The sequence below is a fragment of the Arachis ipaensis genome, chromosome B8 (genome assembly GCF_059453495.1).
Source record: "Arachis ipaensis isolate K30076 ecotype BB chromosome B8, ASM5945349v1, whole genome shotgun sequence".
NCBI lineage: Eukaryota > Viridiplantae > Streptophyta > Magnoliopsida > Fabales > Fabaceae > Arachis > Arachis ipaensis.
This window is the reverse complement of record NC_142443.1, coordinates 1,861,769-1,883,880: the sequence shown is the minus strand read 5'-3', so window position 1 is coordinate 1,883,880 and position 22,112 is coordinate 1,861,769. Positions and strand designations below refer to the sequence as shown.

The following is a 22,112-nucleotide window of genomic DNA, read 5'->3' as shown; positions in this document are numbered from 1 at the left end:
ATCCGTTGTTAAATTCAAAAACAAATTTAAGAGAATTTTAGGTTAAAAAACAAATTCAAAACTCAATTATAAACTTTAAAATTTAAGCCATTTTACCTTTTGGAAAAGTCGAGGAGACTAGCAATTTTTGTGTTTTTTGACCAGTACTTAACCATCAAAACAAAAGTGAATGATTTCTCATCATTAGATATAATCTCACACCATTAAAAATATTATTGATGACCAATTAATAGTTACAAAACACTAAAATTACTGCCCCTAGTATTCCTCTTACCTTTCTAGTACATCAAAATTAATCATAGACTCTTACGAGAAGATATTTGGATGTGCGCATAAGATGATGAATGAGGCGAGGCCACGTGTGATTGTCATTGTCACGGGTGCGTGGGAACCAGCCTGTGACGATCTCCATGACAACCGCATCGTGTCCGTACACGTGGTTATCATAGTACGAACTCTGTTACTACATAAACACCTGCATTTATTTAACATTTAACAACCTTCTTAGCTACTTAATGTGCCGCTTTTCATATCTGTCGGTTTTATTTGATCCCTTAAATTAAAAATTTACTAGCTATATACCATAACATAATATATAGAAAACTTAGCTTATTCAAGTTACCTCAACATGTCCCATAAGGCATAAAGAAAGAACAGAGAATAGGAGGAAGATCATCACAGATTCACATGTATAAATGATGATGCTATGTTGTTTGGAGGCGTAATTTCATAAAGTGCCTTATGTCGTTATATAAGCTAAGGGATATATATGATCCATATCCTTCTAGCTTCTACTAACCACATGCCATCTCAGCTTCTATCCTAATTTAATTTCAGCAACCTATATATTAACGTTTATTTCTCACTAATAATACTTGGAGAAAATGACATATTCATGGTGTGTCGGTATTAGTGACAAATCTAAAAATACTTAAGTGGGACAGAAATAATTAATAATCAACAATCAAGTTGTAATTTACATAATTTTATTTTGCTATATATCAGAATTACATGAGATGATGAAAGTTAAGGCTGAGTTCTATATAACCCACCTCTAATTTGTTGTTATTGTGATTATGATAGACCTATATGGTTATTATTATATTAATCTAAAGCATATGCAGGCTACTTTTTTTTTTTTAATCTAGAAAAATATTAGTTTTTTTTTTAAATTGGATTATTTTATATAATTATAAGTAAATAAATTTTGTAGGTAGAGTAGAGTCAATATATAAAATATGTATTTGTGTTAGACATGTGTCAACATTTTAATAATACACAATTCATTGAACAGGTGTCAATATTTTGACTGCAGTACAACAGGAACGGAACATAGCGACAAAAAATTGGGGCCTTTCACTTTGTCGTGGCAAAAAAAATATTTTTTTATTTAAAAATCTCTTAATTCTATCCAAAAAAATTATCAAGAGTCAGTTTAGATATTCACTCTAAAAATAATTACTGGCATATGTAGGTAGGAAACTATATATTATTTGAAAGAATTCCGTTAGAAAAATAATAAAAAATCTTGACAATGTGAACAATAAACTTTAAATTTGGCCCAAATACATATCAAAAATAATCGCACACGGATAGCTGTCCACGATGTTTCTCAAGTCAGGAGTCGGTTTTACATTGTATTCGGGATTGTCCAAAAGCCCAACTTGTTTGGCAAGCTTTAGGGATCTCCGATCAACCAGTGGATTTGATGAGTTGGTTCTTACACAATAGCAAACAGCGCCCCTTTAGATTCTTTTCTGGTCTCTGGTGGATTTGGTGTTCGAGAAACAACGAGATCTTTCATCCTCACGAGCATTGGACCACAGACAAGGTGATTGGTATGGCTTTGTCCTTAGAAAAGGAGCTCCGAAATATTTTTGAGTTGCAACGACTATCTATCCCCTCAACCATTAGTGGCTCTTGGATTCCCCCCTCAGTGGGTACCTTTAAGATTAATTGTGATGCTAGCTATCCTGGCAGTGGTGCTCGAGTTGGTTTTGCTTGTGTTAGCAGAGATTGGAAGGGAAGGTGGCAACGAGGCTGTCTGGGAACAATTGAGAGTCGTAGCATTTTGCAAGGAGAGTTGTTTGCTATTTGGAGAGGCTTTCTTTTAGCATGGGACTCAGGACAAAGAGACATTATATGTGAGACAGACTGTGTGGAGGCTTTTACTATTGTCAATAATTTACAAGATTGCTCTGGGTTTACTGATCCTTTGGTGTTAAAAATCCGAGATATCATGTCTTGGAAATGGCGTGCTGATCTTCGGTTGATCTTGAGAGATGCAAATACAGTAGCAGACATCATGGCAAAGACTGTAATGAGGACTATTTCTCCCCAAGTGGAGCTTCCATTGCCTTGGAAGGAGTTTGAGAGTAGTATTCAGCGGGACTGCATTTCTTAAGCAGTTTCTTGTTTTTTTTTTCTTTCTTAGTTTTTGTTTATTTTCTTTTAAGTCACCAAAAAAAAAAAAAATAAGAAACACTTCACAAATTATTTAAATAAAAAAATTCATTCAATTATTCCAAAAAAATAACCACCTCAAACTATAATTTATCAAAATATTTCACTTCAATACCCTCTTCTCTTTCAACCGGCTGCCACCCCCCAATCTTCATCAATAATCATCCCACTTTATTATTGCTGTTTGACTTGCCACATGCTACTACGGGCGTCGTCCACCCATAGTGAAAACAACCATCCACTCAATAATAAAAATAATCATCCGTATAATAATTGAACATCCAACATATTTTTATTATATAATTAAAGTACTAAATCCAATTCAATCAAAATAACTATTCATATAATAATTAAAATAATCATCCGCATACCTACTAAAATAATTATCTGGCAATTGAATTAATATTAAATAGTCGAGAGGATCAAAGACGTTGCGAGAGGAATATCGTCATTGACTCTGGCACAATGCTCACATTCCTACCACAGGAGAGTTCTTCAATTGACTTCAGCTTTGGAACAAGCCATAAGCCTTCCCAGGACGACTGACCCTACCAAACAATTAAGCCTTTGTTATATTGTTGAGGGGGAGAGTGAATTATCGAATATTGCTGCAAATTTCAAAGGGGCTCATATGGTGCTATGCCCAGTCAATATTTTCGTAGAGGTTGCAGATGGTGTGGTGTGCTTGACAATTTTGCCATCAAAACAAGTATCTATTTTTGGGAACATTGCCCATATCAACTTCTTAGTTGGATATGTTCTTGATGCTCGCACCGTCAACATCAACAACTCCACGAGAGGGTTGTGCAACACTGCAGCAATACTGTAGAGAAAGAGTAGCGCAAAAACAACGGCAGCAGTATTGGGCTGAGCGTTGGAGGACGAAGTGCGGGATGATCGACGGAGGTGGAAGCGATGTCGGCGGGAGGTGTCGGCAGGAGGTAGCGATAGTGTCAATATGGCGGCGGGAGCGGTGCGAGGTGAGGACCGGAGAAGATGACGGCAAATTTTGGACTTATATTGGTGGTTATAATGAGATTAGGAGTAACCGTACGTAGTGTGAATAAGTTTAAATGCTAATCTTAAATTTTCAAATTTTAAATTTTAAAATTAAATAATTAATTAAGAATCTAATATTTAATTTTTAATTTTTTTTAATTTATTGTACACATTGTATACTAATATTATTGTCTCTCAATACTTTCTCTATTTGAAATAAGGGAAATGCTAACAATAACTTTGTTGAATAATATAAACAACCACCAATTAAATAAAAATCTATTATACCTCTAAATTAATCATTTAAATTTTAATATTAAAATAACCATCTATACACTAATAAAATAAACATCTAATATATTTATTATTTACATTGTTTAATATTTTCATTATCTATCTATATTTTTTTTTAAAATAATTAGAGGAATGCAAAACTAATGAAAAGAGGAGCTTGTGAGTTGTGACCCACGATGGAGTGGAGTGGACCATAAAACGAGATATTGGGTTTGCTTAAAAGGGAAAAAGGTTCCAATTGAAAGTATAGGAAATCTTAATCGAAATCCGAGCTTTGATTTCTAGATAGATAAGGTTTTGCATAATTGAAGGATTTGGATAACATGATAAGCACCGCTGTCCACTGATTAATTAGAATTAAAGTAATTATTATATTTCTAATAATTTTACTAATAATATTTCTCTGCTTTTAAAGTACATCTCATCTCTAATGCCCAGTGTTATGACCGTTATACATCACTGGAAAGTTATAGCTCGGCTAATTTTCTTGTAACCGATATATTAACTTCGTCGAATTATGATTATAAATGATTTGATTCAATAACGTCGGAAAGGGTATTAAATCCTCTTAAACGTCGGAAAACGGTTATCCTCGTTCCCTAATTATAAAAGAGAACTATCAGAATTTAAAAGGTAGGTCATCTTTCTAAGATAATAACTCTTCTCATAATTCTCATCAACTGACTTGATCGTCGGAGTGCTTTTTGCAGGTGCTCCCCCTCCTGTTTCATTTGGTGACCAAGGCATATCCTGATTCGGATAATAGGTCGGCCAACTCTCGCTGGGAAACAAGTTATAGCTCGGCTAAGGCAGGATATAGCTCGGCTGAACCAGGCAAGAACATTTGGCGCCCACCGTGGGGCCGAAAATTTAGAATATCTACCTTTATAGGCCCCAAATACCCAAACATCCGTCAATGGCCGATGCACCTCCTCCCACCCCGTCTGAGCTCCTTCGGATGGTAACCGAGCTTCAGCAAGCAAACCAGCGTATGGCTGAGGCGAATCAGCGTATGGCGGATGAGAATCAAAGGATGCAGCAACAAATTCAGCAATTAGCCAATGCTCGCCTTGAACACAACAATAATCGGCAGACAAATGATGAACGTCAATCCGAACCGACCCATATCTCGGAAACGCCTCAGAATGATGATGATGATGGAGATCCTCGGAATGACAATGCTTCACCTGAGGGCGAGGACGATGAGCTTGATAATTCTACAGGACCGTTCACAGCCGACATCATGAATTACCAACTTCCCAGACAATTCACCTTACCGACGACTCTAACCCCGTACGATGGGCTAGGAGATCCTAAGCAGCACATCAAAAAATTCCGATCTATTATGATCGTCAACGGTGCATCTGATCCTATTTTATGTCGTTGTTTTCCGTCTTTTCTAGATGGTCCTGCACTTGACTGGTTTTGCTCTTTGCCTGCAGATTCTATCTCACGTTTCCAAGAACTGGCGAAGCAATTCGAAGATCACTTTGCGGCATCGGCAATATATTTGCATGATTCCGATTATCTGACAACCATTAAGCAAGGTCCGCAAGAAAGTCTGAAGGACTACATTACCCGATTCACGAAGATAGCGATGAGGATCCCCGACCTTCACCCTGAAGTCCACTTGCATGCCATTAAAAGCGGCCTTCGCCCAGGCAAATTCCAAGAAGCCATCGCAGTGGCCAAACCAAAGACTCTGGCCGAGTTTCGGGAGAAGGCGAAGGGACAGATTGACATTGAAGAGCTCCGCCAGGCACGGAGGGCTGAAAAGTCGGCAGTCAACAAGGACGACGATAAATCTCGGGATAACAAGAAGAGCTTCAGACCTATGCCCCGCTACGAGTCATACACCCAGTTTAACACAAAGAGGGATGATATTATTAAGGAAATATTGAACTCCAAGCTGATTAAACCTCCTCGCAAAGCTGGGAGTTATCCTGAGCCAAAGAACACTGACAAATCTAAATATTGCACATTTCATCAGAAGTACGGTCATACAACTGATGAATGTGTGATAGCAAAAGATCTCCTGGAACGCCTAGCAAGACAAGGGCATCTTGACAAGTTTATTGCAGGTCATATCCAGAAAAGAACTAGTCCAACCACTGATCCATCCGCCATAAGTACATCATCAAGAGAAAAGGACAAGGCCCCTGCTCAACCCAGAGGCATCATCAATTGCATCTCGGGAGGTTACGCCGGAGGCGGACACACAAGCTCGGCCAGGAAACGCACTTACAGGGCCATGTTGGCCCTTGGGGATACCACTAATAAACCTCAACCAGCCCAAAACGTGCCAGAGCTGACCTTTTGCCCTTCCGACTTTAGTTGCAATGACAGCAATTTAGATGACCCTGTGGTCATCTCCATCCAGTTGGGAGACCTAATAGTTCGGAAAGTTCTGCTAGACCCCGGTAGCAGCGCCGATGTATTATTTTTTACTACATTTGAAAAGATGAAACTGAGTACTAACATTTTGCAGCCATCTGTTGGAGATTTAGTTGGATTTTCAGGAGAACGGGTCCCTGTTATGGGTTCAGTGTGGTTGCAAACCACACTCGGTGAGCAGCCCCTATCTAAGACACGAGATATCCAATATCTTGTAGTCGACTGTTTTAGTCCTTATAATCTAATCTTAGGAAGACCTTTTTTAAATAGATTTGCTGCAATTGTCTCCACAATTCATCTCTGTGTAAAGTTTCCTGTGCAGGACAATATAGTGGCTACGGTTCATGGTGACCTTCAAGAAGCTCGGCACTGCTATAACACAAGCTTAAAGCCTATCAAAAGAAGCAGTGAGCGGAGGATTAATTCTATACATGCTGAACAGCCAACCCTTGCCGAATTAGATCCCAGAGCCGACTTTCAAGACCGTCCTCTGCCAAATGAAGAGCTAATAAAGGTCACATTAACCGACGACCCGATGAAGTTTACTTTCGTAGGAACATCCACTAAAGATGGGGAAAAGGAAAAACTCGTCCAATTTTTACAACAGAACGCCGATCTATTCGCTTGGACCTCCGGAGACATGCCAGGCATAGACCCCTCTGTGATCACACATAAACTGGCAATAAGTCCAGCCGCCCGACCAGTATCTCAGAAAAAACGAAACCTTGGAACCGAGAAGAGGCTTGCATCCATGGCCGAGGCCAAGAAGCTCATCGACGCAAATTTCATCCGAGAAATCAGATTTACAACATGGTTAGCCAATGTTGTCATGGTAAAGAAAAGTAATGGTAAATGGCGCATGTGCGTCGACTTTACTGATCTAAACAAAGCTTGTCCTAAAGATGCTTATCCATTACCATGCATTGATACTTTAGTAGATAACTCCTGTGGTTATGGTACCTTGAGTTTTATGGACGCATACTCTGGTTATAACCAGATTCTTATGCATCCATCAGACCAAGAGAAAACAGCCTTTATAACAGAATATGGTAATTATTGTTATAATGTGATGCCTTTTGGTTTAAAGAACGCAGGTGCGACGTACCAACGACTGATGAATAAGATCTTCGACCGGCAAATAGGTCGGAACATTGAGGTGTACGTCGACGATATGGTCGCCAAGACAAAAGCCGACCACTCTCACATTGATGATCTTACTGAAATCTTCGGCCAAATCCGAGCTTATAACATGCGGCTTAATCCTGAAAAGTGCGCCTTCGGCGTACGAGGAGGAAAATTCCTCGGTTTCATACTTACCAGCCGAGGAATTGAGGCAAACCCCGAAAAATGTCAAGCAATCCTCGACATGAATAGTCCCACAACGATCAAAGAGGTTCAGCGATTAACAGGGAGATTAGCGGCGTTGTCGAGATTTCTGCCGTGCTTGGCATCTAAATCCTCTAATTTTTTTCAGTGTTTGAGGAAAAATACAACTTTTCAATGGGATGAAAACTGTGAAGCTGCATTTACAAGTTTAAAAGAAATTCTTTCTAAACCACCTGTTTTACAAAAACCTAAGATCGGCGAGCCATTATATTTGTACTTATCAATTACTAATATGGCAATTAGTTCTGTTCTTGTTGCAGAAAACCAGAAAATACAACAACCAGTTTACTTTGTAAGCAAGTCATTGCAGAACGCCGAGCTTCGCTACCCGAGGTTGGAAAAGCTCGCCTATGCGCTGGTATTCTCTGCAAGAAGGCTCCGTCCTTACTTTCAGAGCCACACAATCAACGTCAGAACTACACAGCCGCTACGCCAGATACTCGCTAAACCCGAATTAGCTGGAAGGTTAATCAAGTGGTCTATCGAACTCTCGGAATTTGATATTCATTATCAACCCAGAGGATCTATAAAATCCCAGTACTTGGCCGACTTTGTTGCCGAGTTCACCGGACCAAACCCAGAAACAGGGAGTATGCAATGGGTATTATTCGTTGACGGAGCATCAAATCCCCAAGGATCAGGAGCGGGAATACTCTTGGAAAATTCTGAAGGAGTTGTCGTCGAGCATTCTCTTCGATTTTCCTTTAGGGCCAGCAATAATCAGGCCGAATACGAAGCACTAATTGCTGGACTCAGGTTAGCAATTGAATTGCATGTTACTGATTTAAAAGTCTACTGTGATTCCTTATTAGTTGTCCAGCAGGTAAATCAGTATTTTCAAACCAAGGATCCGATCTTGTTAAAATACCTAGATATTGTCAGCCACCTTGTGGGCAGTTTTTCAAAGATTGAAATTACTCATATACCTAGGGAACAAAATCACAGAGCAGATTTACTCTCTAAACTAGCTACCACTCAATCACACACTGCCACACTTTTACAGTCTACCCTGGATAAGCCGAGTATAAATCTAATCGGCACTTTTAACATCGTCCATGAAAATAGTTGGCAAAAGCCCTATATACAGTTCCTCAGAAATGGGGATATTCCAGAGGAAGTCAAAGATCAGAAAAAATTTAAAAGACAGGCATCCTTCTTTACACTTTTAAATAACGATTTGTATAGGCGAGGTTATTCTCGACCTCTATTGAAATGTTTAGACAGATCGGAGGCCGACCTTGTTATTGATGAAGCTCATGAAGGCATTTGCGGAATACATTCTGGAGCAAGAAGCCTAGCGCAAAAGATTCTCCGAGCTGGTTTTTACTGGCCGACAATATGGGAAGACAGCAGGAAAAAGGTCAGAACCTGCGATCGTTGCCAGAAGCATGCTCCGATCATTAACATACCAGCTGAAAACCTGCATCACTCAGTGGTAAGCTGGCCATTTAACCAATGGGAAATTGACATCCTCGGACCTTTTCCCACCGCTCCGAGACAGGTGAAATATTTAGTTGATGCAATTGATTATTTTTCTAAATGGATTGAAGCTCAACCTTTAGCAAGAATTACTTCAAGTCAAATGATCTCCTTTGTATGGAAGAACATAATTTGTAGATTTGGTTTACCTCGACATATCATCACTGACAATGGTCGCCAGTTTACCGACCATAATTTCAAAGCTTTTTTGCAGAATTTGCAAATAAAACAACACTTTTCGTCAGTAGAGCATCCACAGTCAAACGGATTAGCAGAGGCGGCAAATAAAGTTCTCCTACAAGCATTAAGAAAAAAGGTTGATGATGCCAAAGGCTTATGGGCCGAGCTTATTCCCGAAATACTGTGGGGATATAACACTACAGTGCATTCAACAACTAAAGAAACACCATTTCGTTTGGTATATGGTTCAGAAGCAATACTACCAATTGAAGTCTCACATGGCTCCTTCCGAACAGAAGCCGTAGAACATGAACAAGCTCGGCAATCCGAGCTTGATTTAATTGAAGAAGTGCGAAGCATGGCGGCTGTACGACATCAAGCACTACAACAACGGATAGGTCGGCGGCATGACCGAAGAGTACAACCAAGATCTTTTAATATAGGCGACCTGGTACTAAGAAAGACTGAAGAAGCCCGAAGACCTTCCTCCCATGGAAAGCTCTCAGCAGCATGGGACGGACCTTACAGAATACATGAAGTCCTTGGCAGAGGAGCTTATCAACTGGAGAGATTGGACGGGACAAAACTACCCAATACTTGGAATATCAGTTCCTTAAAACAATATTACAGTTAAACACAGCAGCACGCTAGTACTCTTTTTCCTACCCCGAGATTTTTCCCAAAGAGAGGTTTTGCTCGAGGAGGTTTTAATGAGGCTAGCTTACCTGATTTGAATTTGTACAGGTACTGCATTCAATAAATGTTTCCTTTCTATTTTTACCAAATTCTTATACAATAACGACTTTGCCATACAAGAATACGCTCATTTCTTACTCTATTATAACAACGTTGTTACTTCAGCAAAAAAGATCTATTTCTTCAAACTAAAAGTCGCATTAGATGACGAATGCGCAAAAACTATGTTAAACATCGTTTAAGCAATACAGCCTCATAATCAAATCCTCTTTTATCAGAGGTATGAACAACAAATTAGGAACAGACAAGGCCTAATTTAACAGATAAATGCAGTCAGCAAAAATTCCATACTCAAAACAGTCTAAAACATCAGTTCTTACAAGGCTTTCACATATCATGTGTCAGAAGAAGCCTTCCAAAAACAAAACACAATTAAAATACTTAAAATAAAAACATCTTTTTCAATCAGCTAAGTTATCATCGCCTTCCTCGGCGACCTCCTCATCATCCACCAAATGGCCCTCCCGAACTACCTTACTCGGATCCATGGCAGTAAAATTCCCATCTGGCACCATGAATTTTGCTTGGGTAACAGCACGCTCGAAACCCTCGGCAAAAGCGTCCAAGATCTCTGCCTCTCGGCTAGCTTCCATCTTCTTCATTTTTAAAGTAACCTCAATCATCTGTTCACTCATAATAGATAAATCGTTCTCCTTTTTTCTCAGAGTTTCAACATCTCTTTCATGATTTTCTTTCTCCAACCTTAATTCTTCCTTAACTATGTCAAGTTCTTTTTTAAGCTTACTTAGGACAGACTCTTTTGATTCCAACTGCCCTTTAAGCACATCACTCTCTGCAGCAGTCCGTAGCATTTTTCTATGCTTTTTCTCCTGACTCCGGCCTATGCTGACCAGCCGAAACCCTAATACCTGGTGCACAAACACAACTCACATAATAAATATCATAGCAACTACATATTCCTAAGTAAAATGTGCAGCAAGCAAGCCTCACCTGCATGAATTGATCAATACCCACATCCCCAACCTCATCAATACGAGACACATCAGAAGCAGCCTGACCAACTTCGTCTGCCACAACATTAAAAGGAAAATTTCTATCCCATACAGACGAGCCGTCCCTCCCGTCTTCAAAAACATGAAGTCTTTCTTGCTTCACAGTGAAACTCGATAATTCATCAAGTTGAATTGCCTTTTCCTTTTCTTCTGCATCCACGATAACTACCTCAGACTTCCTCTTTTTGAAAACAATGCCTTTCTTTTTCGGTGGCGGTTGGTTAACCTCAGCCTCACCTTCCATTTTTTCCAGATTTGATGAAGACCCTTCGAAATTTTTTACTTTGAAACGGGCCCTCAGACTTGATGCTGAAACCCCGGGATACTTCCCAGCTGCAAAAACAAAGTACAGTTAGTACGATAAATAAGTACATCATCAAAATCCATTGAGATAAATTACGATCCCTCACCAAAATAATTCTTGACTGAAGCTCTATTTTCATCCCAGGGAAGCAAATGTGAAACAGATATTAAACCACCCTTGCTGACCATTTCCATAAGGAAAGCTAATATACATTCATTCCTAGGAGTTATAAGCTCAGGGCCTAATATGTGTTGGGGTTGACAGCACCAATAAATCGGAAATTTCTCACCTAAGTGTTCATCCAAATAAAATGGAAATTCTTCGTCAACCGTTTTTACTTTAAGAAACATTTCCTTAAAATCTTTGAAAGAGGATTTGTATAACTTGAAAACAGAAAATCCAGGGGTGCTGTTCAGATTAACCCAGAGCCCCTTCCAGACCCCTTTGGCTTGAAAAAGGCTAAAGAAAAGTTCAATTTCTGGTTCAATTTCAAGAAACTGCATCAAAACTTGAAAACATTTTAAAAATGCCCACCCATTCGGATGAATTTGGGAGGGTGAACAGTTCATCTGTTTTAATACATCACACTCAAACTTTGTGAAAGGTAGTTTAATGAAAAGTTCCTCAAGAACACAGCTATACATAAAGAAGTTTTCAAAATCTTTCTTCCTATGAAACACACGATCCATGCGATTGCATGGCAGCAACTCAATTCGAAAACCAGGCCTAATAATCCTGGATAAATTCACCTCACTAACACTCCCCTTGTCAACAAAAAGAGAAGCTCTTATCTTAACATCATTGTCTACCCATTCGTAAGATTCATCATCATCAACCTTAGGCAAAACCTTCACTTTCTTCTCAACCATTTTTCCTTTTTGAAAAATCAGAAAGTAACTAAAAGGTTAAAGAGTATTTTTACTAACCTCTTTGAGTCATTCTCTTCGTGTCTCTGGAACCAGCAATAGTTAAAACCACAACGCTTTGTTTCAGTAAGTGTAACTTGAATTAATTCCAAGCCATCCATTCAATAAACCATTCAGTTCCACAATAAATCCCAACCCTTCATTAAAACCCCATTCCAACGGATACAAGCCTGCTTAGGAAATTGCACCATTTTTTGATTACAGTTAACATTAAATGGCACTTGTCACGGCTTTTCCAATTTCTTAAAAAAAAAAAAATAAAAAAAATAAAATAAAATAAAATAAATTATATATATATAATAATAATAATAATAAATAAATAAAAATAATAAAAAGTTTAACTTCCTTTAATAGCCAATGAGACACGTTGATCTGGGGGCTCCCTCACGCCGAGCTATAATTCAGATTCATAAAGCTCAACCTGCCTCATTTTAAACCAGGCTAAGCTTGGGGGCTGTGTTATGACCGTTATACATCACTGGAAAGTTATAGCTCGGCTAATTTTCTTGTAACCGATATATTAACTTCGTCGAATTATGATTATAAATGATTTGATTCAATAACGTCGGAAAGGGTATTAAATCCTCTTAAACGTCGGAAAACGGTTATCCTCGTTCCCTAATTATAAAAGAGAACTATCAGAATTTAAAAGGTAGGTCATCTTTCTAAGATAATAACTCTTCTCATAATTCTCATCAACTGACTTGATCGTCGGAGTGCTTTTTGCAGGTGCTCCCCCTCCTGTTTCATTTGGTGACCAAGGCATATCCTGATTCGGATAATAGGTCGGCCAACTCTCGCTGGAAAACAAGTTATAGCTCGGCTAAGGCAGGATATAGCTCGGCTGAACCAGGCAAGAACACCCAGCATCGATCTTTTCTGGAATGATGCAATAGCAATGAGTGTCAAATAACAGTGTCACGCTTTTTCGGTGGTGCTTTTCGTGCCAAATGTTTATCATAGATTCATATGGTTAATATTAACTTATTAATTTATGGAATCATATATATATTCCAGAATCGAAGTCTAATATGTGTTAGTGGTATGATTACCCAGTTAATGAACAAAAGGAAGTGAGTAGATCCAATCCACCGTATAAAATTCTAACATTAACAAGTAGTATACATGGACCATGATTGCAATTATAAATTAAAGATAAATACATTGCTTTAATTTGGTAATATTCAATTTGAATTTTATACGCATGCAGACCCGTGTACTCCTGGTTCAATGATGCTTGCATTACTCGTGACCAATAGTGAAGCATAAACCAACCTAAATATAGTATAAAAATGGATTATGCAATAATAATAATAATAATAATAATAATAATAATAATAATAATAATAATAATAATAATGCCAATGAATTATAACTCAAATAGCATAATCTTCCCATATTCAATTAAGAGATTGCGGGTTCGAGTCTCCTATCTTTAATAATAATAATAATAATAATAATAATAATAATAATAATAGATACATGTCCAATATCATATCCATATTAGAAGTGTATATGGCCGGATGAAATCGAATTCATCCTAACTCAAATCCGATGCTAAATATATACCAAATTTATTGTGTGAATCCTAACCTGTCTTTAAACTCGTAGATAAAAATCGGACCTTTAAAACCTTAACAATAATTTATAAAAAAAACTTATGATGTAGTTATTTATAAAGAGAAAACTTGTTATTGAAAAGTTAATATCCATATTTGAACTTGAATTTGTTCAAATTCTAATTTGATATTTTTTTATTTATTTTCTAATTCAATAAGTGTAATTAAAAATAAACAATAAACTTATAATTAATATAACATAATATTAGAATTAATTTAAGAGAAAGTCTAACGGAATAGCATTTTTATTAAAATCTGACCAGCATTTAACCAACAAAAGAAAAATGAGTAATTCTCTACTATTAGATGAAATCTCACACCATTAAAAACACTATTAATAACTAATTGATTATTACAAATCATAAAATCTACTAACTCCCTAGTACTCCTTAATTTAAAACATATATACATTTTTTTAATTTCTTTAGAGTGCATATATATCGGATAAAATCGAATTTGCTTTAATTCGGACCCAATCCTAAATAATAACCGAACATATTTTTAAAATTCGTACCTAATTTTCGACATGATAAAATCACAAAAAATTAGTCTCTAATACAGTCGATGCATTATAATTTGACCTACATTACTAAGAAGCAGCAAATTTCTTTTGAGTAAAGTTGTTCTAACTTCTAATATTGTCTTTTTACCATGACACCGTACCCTTTTGATTTTATTATCATATATAATAATATATACCGTTGCATTAATAACCTTTGTTCCTTTGTGTTTTTTAATGGCAGAGATGAGCTGGTAGAGCACATTGAGACTTGAGTCGAGCAAGATCCCATTTTCAAAACCTTAATCATTGAAGAATAAAACAAGATAATGACAAAACAAATATGTTTTTCTAATTTCCATGCCCAATAATAACAATAACTATTTTTTTAATTTATTTTTATAAAGCTCGTACATAAGGTGCAGGCATCTCGAAAGCTGAACTAACATAAACAAAAACAAATCCAGTTCTGCTCTACCCACATACCCCATTAAAAATATTTATATTCCTTTCATTAATTTGTCAAAATCTAAATACATTTACAAGCATTCATAATTGTCGTCACTATATATATAATATATATATACTACGACTCTTTAATTAATATTTGGCAATTGAATAGTAGCCATTTAATTGGAACCTAACATATATAGTATATGGTTCACGTTATTTTATATTCTTAAAGATAAACCGTGAGACATATAAAGTTGAAAAGTCCAATGTTCAATAATTGGAAAAAATTAATGTAAATACAAGGGAGGAAAAATATAGAGTACAACATAATATATTTATAAAAATATTTTTATTAAATAAAATTATAAAAAAATATTTTTATTAAATATAATTATAAATAAAAATTAACAGAAATTGACAAAAATACTGTTAATAATGCAACGAAATTGTACAAAGAATATATAAAACGGGGTTAGTTTATTAAATGTTGAGTCAAATACTGAGTAACAAGAGCACATGGAAGTCAAAAATTCCGCTGAAAGGGTTCACTAGTTTTGCAGTGTTATTATTGACTGTGGAGTCAACAACAACATTAGTAGTGTCAGCCACGCAATTTGACACGCTTCTAACTATAGCTTCATCCTATACACTACACTATACCTTCTAATTATTTATATAAATATTATCATATAGATAATTTATCATATAAATATTTATAATGACAAATTTTGAAAATGAAAATGACAAGGGCGACAAAATTTGTGTTGCGTTGTAGATCCGGAACCTAACAAGATCTTTTTGTTTAGAATTATTGGCATGTTATGGAGCATGCAAGAGATACAAAATTGTCAGAAATAATTTGAATAGCGAAATAGGTAGAATAATGATAAAATAAAGAAGAATTTAGGGTGTAAGCTAAGGCTTTTAGCCATGCCGGTTAGAATTGAATCAATGGATCAATCATGTCACTGTAAAACGTAGAAAGCATCCATCATGTTATGTTAAATAAATAAATAATACAAGTGGAATGGACTTTCTTTCTCTCTGTTAAAAAGGTTTTAGAGAGAAAAGAATTGAGCTTTGTTAGAAAAGCAAGCAAATGAATGAATAATAATAAAAAAAATTTGGGTTGCTTAAAAGGTTAGTTTATTCGTTTGTTTAGATAAGTATTTGACGTTTGAATTTTATTTTGTATATGTAATAATTTATTGATCATTAACAAATTTTTAAATAAAATTTAAATTTAGGACGAATTAACCTTTAACTTAATGAGTTAAAAAAAATAACATAAGTAAACAAAAACAAAAAAAGAAAGGAAAAAAAATTGGTTTGAGAGTTTTTTTTTGTTGTCCACGGTATTTTCAAGTTCGATAGGCTAAGAATTAATCTATCGCAGATCGAAGCTTTATTTAAGAATCTGCCACTGGCCAATGAATTGCTGCATGCATAAGGTGTGATTCGAATCCCCGACACTTATTTAAACGGACGAGTGAGCTGATCACTTGACCATCTCAGGTTGGTTAATTGGTTTGAAAGTTGAGAAAGAGAGAAGAGAGGAAAAGACAGAAAGTGCTACGTCAGAGTCCTTTGGTTGTAGGGTAGGGTTGCCTTCTCCCTTCTCTTTCTCTTCTTGGGTTTTGTGGAGAATCCCCTTCCCTCATCCACATCTCTTTCTCTCTCTCTGAGTTTCAACAACTGGGTCTACATTTTTGTTCATACTTGTGTGTGTGGTGCAATTACTGTGTTTTTGTTGCGTGATTATGATTTTGGAAGCTTGAAGTTGCTGTACCACCATATATATATCTGGTTTCACTACTTCTACTAATTCTCTTTGTCAACACTTTCTTCTTCTTCTTTCCTAAAATAAGATAAAGAAGAAGCTAAGAAGTAAAAACAGAAAATTGTCTCTTGGGTTGGTTCCAAAACTAAACAATGAAGTAGCTATAATAATAGCAAGCTAACCATCCAAGTTTAATCATATTATTTTGGTTCATATTCATATTTAACAAACACTTTTCTAATCAAGACTTGGTTGTAGTTTTTAATTTGCTTCTCTTTGCTTTGCTTTACTTTGTTCTGTTCTGTTGTTTCTTTTCCAATTTTTTCTAATTAAGGTAAGGAGTGAGGAGTTTAGTAATTCCTTATCCTAGCTTATATACTTAGATCCCAGAATTATAGAACACCCTTATTGGGACCGACAAGATGTTGAATTGAAGGGGCTCATATGTTACAACAACACAAGAAGCAAGCATTAGCAGGAGTAGTAATTCAAGAGAACATGTCAAACTTCACTCCACCACCACCATCTCAAACTCATGGACAAGTTAATAAGAAGAAGAGAAGCCTCCCTGGTAACCCAGGTATATATATATAAGTTTGATTAATTAACTAAACTCTGTAGCTACTTAATTAAATTAAACATGGTATGTTATGTTATGTATATAGACCCTGATGCTGAAGTAATAGCGTTGTCACCGAAGACTCTGATGGCGACGAACAGATTCTTATGCGAGATCTGTGGGAAAGGGTTTCAGAGAGACCAGAATCTGCAGCTGCACAGAAGAGGCCACAACTTGCCGTGGAAGCTGAAGCAGAGAACGAAGACGGAGGTGGTGAGGAAGAAGGTGTACGTGTGCCCGGAGCCAACTTGCGTACACCACGATCCCGGCAGAGCACTGGGAGACCTCACCGGAATCAAGAAGCACTTCAGCAGGAAGCACGGCGAGAAGAAGTGGAAATGCGACAAGTGCTCTAAGAAGTACGCCGTTCAATCCGACTGGAAAGCTCACTCCAAAACCTGCGGCACTCGCGAGTACCGATGCGACTGCGGCACCCTCTTCTCAAGGTTAACTAACTAACTAACTACCTAACTAACTAACTAACGGTTTCTTCGAGTTTGGTGTCTTGATGAATTGAATTTCAGGAGGGACAGTTTTATCACGCACAGAGCGTTTTGTGATGCGCTTGCAGAAGAAAGCGCGAGAGCTGTGACAGCTGTATCTCAGTCTCAATCTCATGAAATCCATGGATTCTCACTGAAGCAAGAGCAGCAAAGTAGTTTCAGCACCATGACACCGTGGCTTGATTTCTCGTCAGTTACTACTACGACGACGACTCCAAGGTTGGATCTGGATGAACAAGTACCAAATCGAAACCCTAACCCTAGCGGTGTAATTGGACCCACAGCGCACATGTCAGCAACTGCGTTGCTTCAGAAAGCAGCGCAGATGGGTGCAACCACCACCACCACCACCGTCAGCTCATCCGCACAACACTCACAGTCACAGCTCATCAGGACCCACCCGCAGGGTCACGTGTCTGACACTTTTGGTTTGAATTTGTCCTCACGTGACGACCCTACTGCTTTCGCTCACCATGGCTTCTTCCCGCCTCCTGCTTCTTCTCCGTCTCTCCTCCACCACGTCATCAACTCTTTTGACGACGCTTTTGGCGCCAATGACGGTGCTGGCGAGGGAATGACCAGGGATTTCTTGGGGCTTAGGCCTCTCTCTCATAGCGATATCCTCACCATTGCCGGTATCAGTAACTGCATCAACTCTACTTCTTCTTCTTCCCCGCATCATCATCACCAAAAGCCATGGCAAGGTTAGCTTATCTGCTAGCTTATATATACACACACTGACACACGCAGTGTTAATTTGTGTGCTTATTGTTTTGTTAATTACCCAATCATAAATGTATTAGCACTTTGAATTAGAAAAAAGATGGATTACTTATGTGAAAATGCTTTATATATATAAAAACATTTTCATCTAATTAATAATCTTTACAAAATTCGAATAATTCAACTAAAAGGTTAGTCTTGAGTTTTATAAATTTTATAATTTTTTTTATTAAACAACTATTACAATTTTTAAAGCCAACTAACTACATTATAATAACAAAGCTACCTTAATTAGTCTTCATGCATCACGCTAGATATACTATAGGGGTAAAATTCTCACATCACAAAATTTTTTGTTGACTACAAAACTTGAATATAAGATCTTAAGAAAAATAAATGCTGATTAATTTCAACTAGTTAATTGTTGGAAAAACCCATCAAATTTGATGATATTGATCTTAAGTGAACCATCAAATAATTGTTTCAAAATATATCTAAAACCAAGAAGAGGATCTAGACATTAATATTTATTTGTTTTAGACAAGTATCTATATTTTTTTTAATTTGCTACATATATATGAATTAATTATTATTACCTCCATCCCCCTCCCTCCAAATTAATAATAAAATAAAAAAGCTTGAGATTGAGAGGTATATTTGTACTGTGGTAGAGTGTAATAAGTGATTTATCTATGATATAACGGTAGATATAAGGAGTGAAACCTTTTCTAGAATATGTATTGAAAGTTACCTCAATATTCGTTATCTGACAATATTTTGTCTTTTATGTCTTGTTCAGATTAGATTCAAATGGAAGAATTAGTAGTGATAACATGGTCGGTCCTTACACACTTACTTTACATTCTCTATTGTTTAGTCCATGAACCTTTGTTGAGCTTAAGCCTTAAGCAAATGAAAAGATCATATGGGTAAATTAAATTCTGTCGATTATATTCTTTTTCTAAATATATATTTTCCTCTTTCTAATTTTTAAGTTGACCACATAAACAATATAATTAACCCCCTCCACCGTTTTTGTTTGTCCTGCTGGTTAAATTAAACCCCTTTATTATATAACATAAAAAGTATTTAGAGTTTTCACGTGAAGATCCAAAGAATAATCAAGTTGAAATGATAATCCAATTGACCAAAAATTTATAGGACTATGGCTTCACCTATAGAATTTCAAATGCATGCATTATATTAATTAAACTGATTAAATGGAGTATATGTGTTGTTGCATTAAATCTAAGAAAAGCGAGAGATATATATGATTGAGTTTCTATGTTATAATCTACTAACACTTTTCTTTAGAAGATCTATTATATGTTTCAGTTTAATGCATCGTGTTAATAATGTTATTATTCCATCATGTGGGCCAGTCAACGATCAAATCTGCCGATTTTTTTACCATATAGATCGATGATTCGTTTCTATCTTTTTGAACTCGTCAGTTATATTATGACTTCTCATGATAGAGAGCTTTGAATCTTCGTGAAAAATTTGTCCTACCTACCATCTTTATCTGAATCATTAACCTTTTTGATTAATTCTCTCATTATTATCACGTGGACCGATTTTGATGGTAAAATATGCATAACTATCTCTTAGTATAATAAGATAATGACAATCACTATTATTATTAGCATGATCATTATCATATAATCACAAAGATCAATGATACAATCATAATATGCATGCTGCGACTAGTTTATGTGTATGGAAGGATATGATATGATGTGTATACATAAAATGCATTGGATTCTTTATTTTAGGGAGCATCCGTGACTATATGTAAAATAATGCATGTTAGCTTGGTATCTGAATTTGTTTTTCTCATTTTTTGGAGAATTTTAAAAAATTAATATACATATATATTAAAAAAAATGCTCGCGTTGATGGAGGATCCTTTGAATCCATTTGCCCTATTTTTTCTTTTATATATTATACTTTCTAACAAACTAAATGTTAAAAGGAAAAGTATAGGTACCAACATATTATCTATCAATAATAATTAATTATTATATTTTAAATACATATATAAAAAAATATATCTAAAAAATATATCTATAAAGACACTTCTATTAAACACAGTCATAAAAAAGACATTTTTATTAGATACATCTATAAAGACACTTCCATTAAACACAATTATAAATAAGAATTGGTAGAAGTTAGCAGAAATATTGTTAGTAACGTAGTGGGATTGAATGTTAAATAAATAAAAAAAGTTCCTAAGATATTTCTTTTTCGCGCATACATACACCTATTAATTGTACGTATATATTTTATTTTTTATTTTTTTTTCCTCTCAGTTGTTTTGTGGTTGACAATGCGGATTAATTTGTCATTTTACCTTTATAAATATTTACCATGAGCAAATTGAAGCAACACCATTTCAAGTGTCACTATTTAAACATGTTAAACTCGAGCTAAGAATTTATACAGTTTCATTTAAATATAGAACTTCAAGAAAGTTTATGCATATAATATTCTTGTTACCCTAATAAGATTATTAGCTATATGCTATATAATGGCTAGGTCAGTAGCAGTGTATGTGTATGTAGATATATTCATATAATAAGAAAGTTTTGAAAGTGGCGTTGGCACCTCTCTTTTCATTGGTTTGCAGAGGCAAAACATCTCTGCACCCAAAGATTCCTCTGAATCCCGAGATGCTCGATCTTGTGATGACTTGTGAGCCTTCATCTTACTCATGAAAACGAAAGCATACAATAAACAACAACTAACATATTATTAATTAAACCACGCGATGATGACCAAACATATTTAACAAAAGATCTATTAGCTAGATATATAGCTCTAGGTTGAGTAGTTCTTGTTGACAATTTTTTTTTCTTTTCAGAATATCAGTAAAGTATAATGAATATATTAAAATGTTATTAAATAGTAATTACTTTAAAGTAAATTTTATTATGTCAATTACTTAGTATTTAATTTAATTTTTATAACAAATTTTAAATATTTAAAAATTATTTATTTTTAATGATAAGATATATCATTGCACATTTGTCATTTTATGCAAGTGCTGTGGGGCATAGATGTAGAGAGACAGCTAAAAAAAACACGTAAAGGGAAATGGAAATGGCCTAGCTAGCTAAATATATAGAGCATGAATTTACATTGGTTTTAGATGCAGGGTTGCTTTTTGTCTGGCAAGTCTAATCAATTCATTTAGAAGAAGAAAAAGGGAATAGTAATGTTTATGAATAAATGATTATTTGTATCCATAAAAGATGAAAATATTGATATATATATTCACATTAGATCGAAATTAAATTTGTATCCACGCAAGATGTCTTTCGTATGACAAAAATATCCTGGGTATTTTTGTCACATGGAGGACATCTTGCGTGGATATAAGTTTAGTTTCGATTTAGTGTGTACATATGTCAACGTTTTCATCTTTTATAGGTACAAATGATCATTTATTCTAATGTTTATTTTCATAACAAAAGAAAAGGGGGAATAATGTTTAAGACAATACTGTTGGTAGCTCTAAAAAGCTGAGTGAGTTGGCAGAATGATGAAATGGATTTTTGTTTGTTATATACATGTGTTGTTTTATTAGAATCTAGCCATAATCTAAGTTGACTTGTCATTGTAAAAGCGAACGCCTATTAATATTCCCTACTTTGCCTAAAAATAATTCAACCTTTTTTTAGTTTTAGTCAAGCTAATTAAACTAAGCCAAGTTAATA

General features: G+C 35.7%; 2 protein-coding genes across 3 annotated transcripts; one reads left to right on the top strand and one right to left on the bottom strand.

Annotated features, from left to right (window-relative positions):
- Window positions 1-10,352: 10,352 nt before the first annotated feature.
- On the bottom strand, window positions 10,353-12,137 carry LOC148546983 (uncharacterized). The gene is made up of 3 exons (XM_088497660.1): window positions 11,375-12,137; window positions 10,903-11,297; window positions 10,353-10,820 (listed from the first exon to the last, which is right to left on the bottom strand). Exons 1-3 carry the CDS (start codon window positions 12,135-12,137, stop codon window positions 10,353-10,355), a joined length of 1,626 nt encoding a protein of 541 aa, XP_088353786.1.
- A 3,928-nt stretch (window positions 12,138-16,065) lies between these two features.
- On the top strand, window positions 16,066-19,356 carry LOC107612664 (protein indeterminate-domain 11). 2 transcript variants are annotated; one of them, XR_015896847.1, is made up of 5 exons: window positions 16,066-16,100; window positions 16,302-17,125; window positions 17,211-17,610; window positions 17,689-18,609; window positions 18,669-19,356. XR_015896847.1 is itself a non-coding variant. In XM_016314364.3 (5 exons), the coding sequence occupies exons 2-5, from the start codon at window positions 16,990-16,992 to the stop codon at window positions 19,192-19,194; spliced, it is 1,224 nt and encodes a 407-aa protein (XP_016169850.1). In that variant the 5' UTR covers window positions 16,066-16,100; window positions 16,302-16,989; the 3' UTR covers window positions 19,195-19,356. The 2 variants fall into 2 exon arrangements, 1 of the variants encoding a protein (XP_016169850.1); XM_016314364.3 differs by having other exon boundaries at window positions 17,689-18,371; window positions 19,190-19,356.
- The last annotated feature ends 2,756 nt before the right edge of the window (window positions 19,357-22,112 follow it).